Below are 10,401 nucleotides of genomic sequence, written 5' to 3'. Positions count from 1 at the left end.
CTGAGTGAAGAAACATTATGGACACCTTCCTATTATTGATTTGTGTCCCCCCCACCCCACCCCTTTTGCCCTCAGAACAGCCTCAATTTGTCGGGGCATGGACTCTACAGGATGTCAAAAGCGTTCCACAGGGATGCTGGCCCATGTTGACTCCAATGCTTCCCACAGTTGTGTCAAGTTAGCTGGATGTCCCTATGGTGGTGGACCATTCTTAATACACACGGGAAACTGTTGAAAAACCCAGCAGCGTCATAGTTCTTGACACAAACCGGTGCACCTGGCACCTACTACCATACCCTGTTCAAAGGCACTTAAATATTTGGTCTTGCCCATTCACCCTTTGAATGGCATACATACACATTCCATGTCTCAATTGTCTCAAGGATTAAAAATGCTTCTTTAACCTGTCTTCTCCACTTCATCTACACTGCTTGAAGTGGATTTAACAAGTGACATCAATAAGGGATCATAGTTTTCACCTGGATTCACCTGGTCAGTCTAAGTCATGGAAAGAGCAGATGTCCTTAATGTTTTGTACACTCAGTGTATATTGTAGGGGGCTATTTAGGGTAAGGAGTTGCATTGTAAGGAGCATAACGTAACATAAGAAGGAAAATTGCACAAATGAATACTAATACCAGTACAAACTCTGTGTCAACGTAAACACATTCTTGTGTTAAGTTTAGTGCAATCTGAAAACGTAGTATTACTGTAACATTATCAGAGATCATTTAATATCATACAGATTAGTACTACTTGCAGTTAAGTTTGATATGTTTATGTTTCTATAAAACAATTCTTTAAAAAAGAGGCATTTCATGCATTAAAAACTGATACACTATATGTTGCGTATCAGAGTCTGATACCACACAATGATAATGAATCCGTATTCAATAACAAAGGCCATTGATTTGGAATTACTCCAGTCCGTATGCATTGTAGTTTGTAAAATACTTTGAAGTTATCGCCCACTGTCAGAGATTGTCCAGTGTTAATTCCAATGTCATTATCTCTTGGTGCTCTCTGTGTGAGGCTCTTGTGAGGTTCTAGCTTTCTTTCCCACAACCATACTGCTGTACATCTTCTGTTGATGCTCTTTAAATTCTTCTTTCACCTTGTCTCTCTTCAAGCTCCCATCCCTGTAGAGAGACAGACATTCTACAGTTGCCATGGCGCCCTTTTGGCAGCCTTGGCAGAGAGATCCTGTATATTTAGTAAATATTTCATAAATGTATGTTTTTTAAATTTTTGTTTTTGAATAGCCAAATGAGTATAGATTTAGTCTGGATTAAATCTTACTTGTTTCCTGCCCGAGAATGAACGGCAAAACAGCTTTTCAAAATCAGCTATTTTGACTTGAATTCGGTCGGCCTACATTGGGATGTTTCTACGGTCTCCTTGATCCAAGACTACAATGCAGTGCTGAGTTGGCAGTGAGGAATTCATTGCTCAAGAGCATTCCTTCAAAGTTGAGTATACTGTATCCTGAGTGAGTGCATGGGAAGATAAAAAACCAACGGCAGTGTCCTACAGCACGGAGAAGACGCGGAAGGCAAGACACCCAGCTTCAGGTACCTGCCCCCGGACGACCTGATTTGGCTGCTCAGCTCTCCCTGTTGACCACATGCACCTCCCTCTGTTCAAGCCTTGTGCTATTGACTGTCGCTCCATCTGTTGGAGGTTTGAAGTAGCCTACCCAGAACTTGAAGTACGCTACTCAGAACATTTAAGTAGCTTACTCAGAACATTGAAGTAGCCTACTCAGAACATTGAAGTAGCTTACTCAGAACATTGAAGTAGCCTACTCAGAACATTGTAGTCTAGACCTATACTCATGTCATTCATTTTTTTTTTATTGATGTTTGTTTAGCTTTTTAAGCACCTCGAGATATGTTTACTTTCATGTGCTGTGTACTGCAATTCAGACTTTAGCTGCGGCCTACTTGTTTATTTTATTTTTTATTTCACCAGGTAGGCTAGTTGAGAACAAGTTCTCATTTGCAACTGCGACCTGGCCAAGATAAAGCAAAGCAGTTCGACACATACAACAACACAGAGTTACACATGGAATAAACAAACATACAATCAATAATACAATAGGAAAATCTATATACAGCATGTGCAAATGAGGTAGGATAAGAGAGGTAAGGCAATAAATAGGCCATGGTGGCAAAGTAATTACAATATAGCAATTAAACACTGGAATGGTAGGATGTGCAGAGGATGAATGTGCAAGTTGAGATACTGGGGTGCAAAGGAGCAAGATAAATAAATAAATACAGTATGGGGGATGAGGTAGATTAGATGGGCTATTTATAGATGAGCTATGTACAGGTGCAGTGATCTGTGAGCTGTTCTGACAGCTGGTGCTTAAAGCTAGTGAGGGAGGTAAGAGTCTCCAGCTTGTAACTAGTAACACATTATTATAGAACAGTATGATTCCCAGTAGAGGTCGACCGATTATGATTTTTCAACGCAGATACCGATACCGATTATTGGAGGACCAATAAAGCCGATACCGATTAATCAGACGATTTTTTTATTTTGGTTTGTAATAATGACAATTACAACAATACTGAATGAACACTTATTTTAACTTAATATAATACATAAATAAAATCTATTTAGCCTCAAGTAAATAATGAAACATGTTCAATTTGGTTTAAATAATGCAAAAACAAAGTGTTGGAGAAGAAAGTAAAAGTGCAATATGTGCTATGTAAGAAAGCTAACGTTTCAGTTCCTTGCTCAGAACATGAGAACATATGAAAGCTGGTGGTTCCTTTTAACATGAGTCTTCAATATTCCCAGGTAGGAAGTTTTAGGTTGTAGTTATTATAGGAATTATAGGACTATTTCCCTCTATACCATTTGTATTTCATTAACCTTTGACTATTGGATGTTCTTATAGGTACTTTAATATTGCAAGTGTAACAGTATAGCTTCCGTCCCTCTCCTCGCTCCTCCCTGGGCTCGAACCAGCAACACAACGACAACAGCCACCATCGAAGCAGTGTTACCCATGCAGAGCAAGGGGAACAACTACTAGAAGGCTCAGAGCGAGTGACGTTTGAAACGCTATTAGCGCGCGCTAACTAGCTAGCCATTTCACTTCGGTTACACCAGCCTCATCTCGGGAGTTGATAGGCTTGAAGTCATAAACAGCGCAATGCTTGACGCACAACAAAGAGCTGCTGGCAAAACGCACGAAAGTGCTGTTTGAATGAATGTTTACGCTCCTGCTTCTGTGTACCACCGCTCAGTCAGATTATATGCAACGCAGGACACGCTAGATAATATCTAGTAATATCATCATCCATGTGTAGTTAACTAGTGGTTATGATTGATTGTTTTTTATAAGATAAGTTTAATGCTAGCTAGCAACTTACCTTGGCTTACTGCATTCGCGTAACTTATGGAGTGCAACGAGAGAGAGGCAGGTCGTTATTGCGTTGGACTAGTTAACTGTAAGGTTGCAAGATTGGGTCCCCCGAGCTGACAAGGTGAAAATCTGTCGTTCTGCCCCTGAACAAGGCAATTAACCCACCGTTCGTTCCTAGGTCGTCATTGAAAATAAGAATGTGTTCTTAACTGACTTGCCTAGTTAAATAAAGGTATATATACATAAAAATAAAAATTAATCGGCGCCCAAAAATACAGATTTCCGATTGTTATGAAAACTTGAAATCGGCCCTAATTAATCGGCCATTCCGATTAATCGGTCGACCTCTAGTTCCCAGCACATTTTCTTTTGATCACAGAACTCTATTATGATAGAATGACATGTTTTAAGGGATCTTTAGTGAGAATAAAGCAGTGAAAAAGAAAGTTTGCTGAGAGTTTCCTTACCACGCCATGTCCAACAGCCCTCCCTGATGTGCGATAGCAGACTTCACTCGGTTGGCAAACTTGGTAGCATCTTCCCCTTCCTATTCAAAGCGGTAATGAAGAAGGATATGATTTAAAAAAAAATATATATAAAGAGGAGTCTATGGTCCTGGGGGTAAGAGGAGTGTGCACTCTATGAAGGTTTGGGAATAAAACACAACATAAGGTCTGACCAGTTGGTCATGGGAGGGAGTAGCAGTAATACCGTATATAGACTGTGACACCCTACCTGTCTGGTCATTGGGGGCAGGTACCACACATTGACCACGATGGCCCAGCTGGTCATCATTCTCAGTAGGTAGCTCACCATGTTGTACTTGGCACTGTTCCAGAAGGCATCTCCAAAGCGTGGGTCATACTAACAGGGAAGGAGATCCAAACGTATATTAATCAAAAGCACAGGAGGTTGGTGGCACCTTAATTGGGGAGAATGGGCTCGTGGTGAATGACTGAAGCGGAATTAGTGGAATGGTTTCCAGGTGTTTGATGCCATTCCATTTGCTCCGTTCCGGACAATATTATGAGCTGTTCTCCCTTCAGCCTCCACTGATCAAAAGGCTTTTACATGGAAATGAAATAAAACAATAGCCGACAAAGTCAACACATAACAAGTGAAGGTCAATATGTAACAATGTTTAATGTCATACAGTAACTGCTGATTGATGACAGAGCCAGGGTTAGAACACAAGAGAGGCATTTCAGAGATTCAGACAATGGACAATTTACTGAAGACTGCAGAGTACCTTGATTGCAACTGGGTATATTGTCCCTCCAATCTCAAAGCTTCCCTTCTTGAACATCATGACCGATGTGTTGTTGATGCAGGTTCCTGCAGGAGATAAAAAGGTCACGAGACCACCACAACCACAAACTTCCAGGAGCATTGGAGTCAATTGCATTTCAATTCAAGTCAATTCAGGAAGTAGACTGACATTTTATCAGAAAAATTGTATACGAGTTGACTTTATGGATTGACTGAAATTAAATGGAATTGACCCCAACTACACCTTCCAGACAGCAGATAAAGGTGGACGAGACACCTAATATAAAGACTACAATAAAGTCCTAGTATAAAGACTACAATAAAATCATAGTATAAGGACTACAATAAAGTATAAAGACTACAATTAAGTATAGAGACTTACCCTCTGGGAAAATCAAAATGGGTAGATTGCTCTTCGCTGCAACATGAGCCCTCAATCTAGAAGAGGATGGAGGGAGATCAATAACCAGGACAAAACTAATCACGATGAAAACAATACAATGTATGAGATGATTGAGTGGCAGTAATGGTAATGTATATCGTTATACAAGCAATAAATCGACATTGGCAAGCGATTTATTCACTTCACAGAAGACAACTGAGTAAATGTATAGATGAAAAAGACATACTAAATGCATCTCCTGCCATCTTTTCCCATTTACTTGCTGTCTCACCTACTGGTAACAGCATGTCGGTCTCTCATCTCCGACCTCTCAAACCACACATGGGGGCAGGACCTCACCATTGATCTCTGGATGACCCCCATCAGCCCACTGTGACTTTGACCCACCTGGGAATAAACCCGGACACAGTGAGCATGACAACTCTAGTCTGCTGAGAACCAAAAGTGATGTATACGATATCAAAAATCAGTGATATGTTGACACAGCCATGTTCATGTTACCCACCATAGCGTAGCATCCATCATTGGCCAAAATGACAATGTCAATAGGTGAGGTGTGGTTTGCTACGCATATTCCTCCTTTTTGTGGTTTATTATTTCTGTGAAAAATAAGTATTTCTTTCAATGACATCATGACATTGAAAACATTGATACTAATATTACTTCCCAAATGTTTATTTTAGGTAGGTTGGGCTGTATACTAACTTGTTGTGGTATTGGATGGTGGCAGAGAGGCCTCTGGCACAGATCCTGTAGCACATCAGATGGACTAACTCACTGAGCCAGTTCTTCACTCTAGAACACAAGAGCAATGTACGGTAACAGCCAGGGAAATTCTATTCTCTCAAGCCGTATATCAACTCTCGAGCTAGCTAGCTGTTATAAGAGATAGAAACATTCAATGTTCCTATCACCGCAGTTTATGAAAGTTCTAAAACATTCTTTAAAACCTTTGTTGTGTACATCGTTACCTCCTGTTAGGTAGAAACCCCACCAAACTTGTCCCGATCACCAGCCAGCTCAACCCTATGATTGCCAGGGTTATCCTGAAAGAACGATCAAAACAAATGTAAAAAATAAAATAACATTAAAATTGTGTTTAATAATAATAATATTATTAGTAATAATTGCACTCTATCCAATAAATCCACATCAGTTGACAGAACCTGAACTGAACAAATGGACTGTTGATTGGTCTGAGATGGATAGAGTTAAGGGGAGGTGTGGTCAGACCCACCTGAGAGGGAAAAGCACGCAGTAACGTATGATCACGCCCAGGCCCCAGATGACGGTGAGGCGCAGGCTGATGTAGTGAAAGTTGTGGTTGGTGCGGGTCAGGAGGTTCCAGGAGACCAGCTCCTCAGAGGAGAAGCGCTGAGTCACTTGGTCATCCACGATGCTCTCCAGGCCCTTTCTGTAGAAGTAGAATGAGTCGCTCAGCGCAAACTCTCCCCTCGATATGGACTGGGTACGATACCGACGCAGCTCCCCCATCTCGTGTTCCATAGAGCCACCCTCCCTCTGGATGAGTCCTGGGAAGAGAAGAGAGGAACAGCACAGATAAATCACTCAGTGGGTAGCATAGTCAGAGATTTTCAGATGTAGGACATTAAATATGATGGATACGCCTGTAGAGTGAGGGATGTATAAGAAGGATTGTATGTAAAGAGTAAAATATACACCTACTAATTAAGGCACTGTATCTATCTATGCTCTTCCTCTATTGGTATAAAGAGATCCCAGAGAAGGAAATGCAGATGAGGAATGCGATGGGGGGACTGTTGTGGCCTAGCCTATCAGTACCAGGTACCACTGAGAGCACTGAGCTTGCATTCCTTTTCTCTGTACTCAGCATTGATGTACTGTATTTTACCCAGTTCCAGTAAAACATGAATACTTTTCTAATAACTTACTGGTTAACAATTTGCTTGTGTCATGATTATACAGTTATATATGCTTCAGTATTATGTTCACAGAAGAAGAGTTTTAGACAAAAGCATGGTGGGTTTTGTCATCTCTGCTGCTGAATGGTTTGCTAAATCTTATTGCATAATAACATTGCATTGACTTTACCTTGTTGTCCTTCCATACAAAAAAACGGTCCTTTTTTAAGTTTCCTGTCAACCCTGATTTAGAATACCAATGTTTCTGTGATCAAAAGATGATTGAGTGTTAATTCAACAACATAAGGTAGGATTGCAGATAGACAACTTATAGAGACACCACAAAAAGTCCCCAGTATAAATCCGATCTTCTGGAATCTTCAAGGCAGTTCAAAATAGAATATGATATACATGTCTAATAAATAGCAAATTTAACTCAACATAGCTCCACCGAAGACGGTGACGTGACGTCTTTCAAACGTTGTACAGTATATTTCCAGGAAGAGAAGATGAAGGGGGCATACAGAGTCAGTTTTCTGCCTGAAGTTATGCAATCCTCTATTGCATCATCAGAGTGGGACACGGCTGCTCCACTCCGCACGGTTTCCACTAGCTTCCATATCCCCAAAGTCAGATTCCATAGCCACAAAGTAAAACTTGGCTACAAAAAAATGCTTTTTGGTCTTAATTTAAGGTTAGGGTTAGGCGTAAGGTTAGCGGTGTGGTTAAGGTTAGGGTTATGGTTACTTTTAAAATATACTTTTAAGAAGATAAATTGTAGAAATGGGCAGACTTTATTTATGATATTGTGGGTATAGAAGCTCGTGATGACCACTCCGCAACCCCACATCAGCTGAGCTGACCAATCATAAGCTGACCAATCATAAGCCACCACACCGACACACAGTCACATGTACAGGGTCTACTCTACTCCTTCCAGATAAGAGCTGAATTCAACCCCTCATACTACAGAACAATATGCTCTAAGAGCAGAACCAAGGACTCCACATTCCAATGGGATGTTGGAAATGCAGTTCTGCTGAATTCAAATATTTCTCCTATAGACCATCAGAACTCAACTCAACTTACTGGATGTATAATTACCTTATTACTGTGTAATTAGTCTAATAATTATCACAAGGCTATTCACATTTCAGTTAGGGGCAAATACAAACTAAAGAGTATTGATTCAAATGGTATCATTCAGCATAGTGAAGGAACAATAGAAAACAATTGCTTAGTACAAAAGTTAACGGATAAAATAAAGATTAGGCTACAGTTTGATAGTCATCCACAATAAGTTACACAGACAGGGTCCCTCCAGACCTCAGCATGAACTCATTCATCGATGGGTAGTGAGTGTAATGTCACTCACCATTGGGTAGCGGAGCAGGCACTGGCAAAGTGGGTCGATCCCTGTGTCCTCTCTGGATCCGCAGGGTGGACCACTGCCCAAAGAACAGAGTTATTTTCAGCTGACCTCACACACAATGCTTTCTACATACTGCATCTTGCCCAACTGCCCCGCGTTCCCCGCATTGAACATTAACTATGTCCGTCTGTTCTAAGGGATCAGGGGGCAACATGAATACAGAGAACAAAATCCTACATATAGTAGTGAATATAAATCCATTAATATCCGATTAATGCATTTATACAAAAAATATGTATCTTTTCATAAATCATCTGTTCGCAAACAGAATAACATAGTTCTTTATTAGATGCTATATGAAGTTATGCTTCAATAAAATGTTTCATAATAAAATAAGAAATAGTGAGCTATCCCGAAATTTCAGAATTTGAGCTCTTCCAGAACTTCCAGCAGTTACCTCCAATATCTTGACCAGAATCTGAATGTAGACCGAAGTGACCCCCAGGGAGAGGCCAAACATAGCAGGTATCATGATGAGCCCAATCATCACGGAGAACCACACCTGCAGCAACAAAGTCGTTACACTCCACAGGTCATCCATCCCTACCTCACAGAGATCTGTCATCCACTGGTATGGCACATAGGGTTCAAGTTATCTACAGAAGAGAGACATAACGTTTATTAGCTATTCATTCCAAATAAGCATTATATTTTGTTGTTATAATAGAGGAGACTGAATTCATATTTTTGACTTGGGCCTAGCTAGGTAGTTAGCTATGTAAAGTTAGCTAGGTAAACAGGATCTGAAACGGGATATGAACACCGAAATAGCCGAGAAGAGAACCACTAGAAATAGCTTACATTATTGAGTCTACCATATCTGAGTTTGACTGCAGAACATGAAATGTTTCCAAATGTATTAAAGAGAAATAGTAACCTGAAGACCTCTTCGTTGTTTTAGCGAGTTTTCCATTCTTCTGTACCTCGCTGTAGCGGTAGTGGTTGCAGGTTGCAACCAAACAGTGTAGTCAGCAACAGGACAGTGCACAAGATCTGCTGTAAAAATAAAACCAGGACGTCACTAGTTACCACATTCACAAAGTCATAAACCGCGCCTATTTCTACAATGCACCTACAAGACAATGCATCTTCTCAGTGGTGAAGAAAATACCCCATTTTCATACTTGAGTAAAAGTAAAGATACCGTAATAGAAAATAACTCAAGTAACATTGAAAGTCACCCAGTAAAATAATACTTGCGTAAAAGTCGAAAAGTATTTGGTTTTAAATATACTTAAGTATTAAAAGTAAATGTCATTGCTAAAATATACTTAAGTAAAAGTATAAATACATTTCAAATTCCTTATATAAAGCAAACCAGATGGCATACGTTTCTTTTTTTTCTTTTTTTTAAATTTACGGATAGCCAGGAGCACTCTCCAACACATAATTTACAATCTAAGCATTTGTGTTAGTGAGTCCGCCAGATCAGAGGCAGTAGGGTTGACCAGGGTTGTTGATACATGTGTGAATTAGACAATTGTCCTGTCCTGCTAAGCATTCAAAATGTACTTTTGGGTGTAATGGAAAATGTATGGAGTAAAAACTGCATACTTGTATTTAGGAATGTAGTAATGTAAAAGTAAAAGTAGTCAAACATAAATAGTAAACTTAAGTACAGATACACAAAAAAAAACGACTTAGGTAGTACTTTCAAGTGTTTTTACTTAAGTAATTTACACCACTGTATCTTCCTAAAAAAGTGATTTTAAACCGAACTCTAACATTAACCAAACAGCTAACCTTATGCCTAACCCTAACCATAAATGAAGACCAAAAGCATTTTTTTACATGAATTTTTACGATATAGCCATTTTGACTTTATGGCTGTGGTAACTAGTGGAAATAATAAAACCACTCCCCGCACTGGCGAGTTGCTCGAAAAAAGTTCAGCTTTCGTGCATATTCAGCTGCGCAGAAAAAGTGATGCGCCTGCCATTGCAGGTAGCGCTGTTTTTACGCAATCGTAACACCAAATATATTTATAACTAACCCGAGATAGTTTATCTGTGACGTTTACAGTGGAAGGAAA

The 10,401-nt window shown here is 39.9% G+C and overlaps 1 protein-coding gene across 3 annotated transcripts; it reads right to left on the bottom strand.

Annotated features, from left to right (window-relative positions):
* Nucleotides 1-650: 650 nt before the first annotated feature.
* LOC120044992 (glycerol-3-phosphate acyltransferase 3-like) lies at nt 651-9,365 on the bottom strand. Of its 3 annotated transcripts, none has more exons than XM_038989792.1 (13): nt 9,247-9,365; nt 8,767-8,965; nt 8,313-8,385; nt 6,292-6,586; nt 6,026-6,100; nt 5,760-5,849; nt 5,560-5,653; nt 5,326-5,441; nt 5,034-5,089; nt 4,632-4,717; nt 4,118-4,246; nt 3,850-3,929; nt 651-1,139 (listed from the first exon to the last, which is right to left on the bottom strand). In XM_038989792.1, the coding sequence occupies exons 2-13, from the start codon at nt 8,932-8,934 to the stop codon at nt 1,007-1,009; spliced, it is 1,395 nt and encodes a 464-aa protein (XP_038845720.1). In that variant the 5' UTR covers nt 8,935-8,965; nt 9,247-9,365; the 3' UTR covers nt 651-1,006. The 3 variants fall into 3 exon arrangements, with proteins under 3 accessions (XP_038845720.1, XP_038845722.1, XP_038845721.1); XM_038989794.1 differs by having other exon boundaries at nt 8,767-8,871; XM_038989793.1 differs by having other exon boundaries at nt 9,255-9,346.
* Between the last annotated feature and the right edge of the window lie 1,036 nt (nt 9,366-10,401).

The sequence above is a fragment of the Salvelinus namaycush genome, chromosome 3, assembly GCF_016432855.1.
Source record: "Salvelinus namaycush isolate Seneca chromosome 3, SaNama_1.0, whole genome shotgun sequence".
NCBI classification, from domain to species: Eukaryota; Metazoa; Chordata; class Actinopteri; order Salmoniformes; family Salmonidae; genus Salvelinus; species Salvelinus namaycush.
This window is presented reverse-complemented; position numbering and strand designations above follow the sequence as displayed.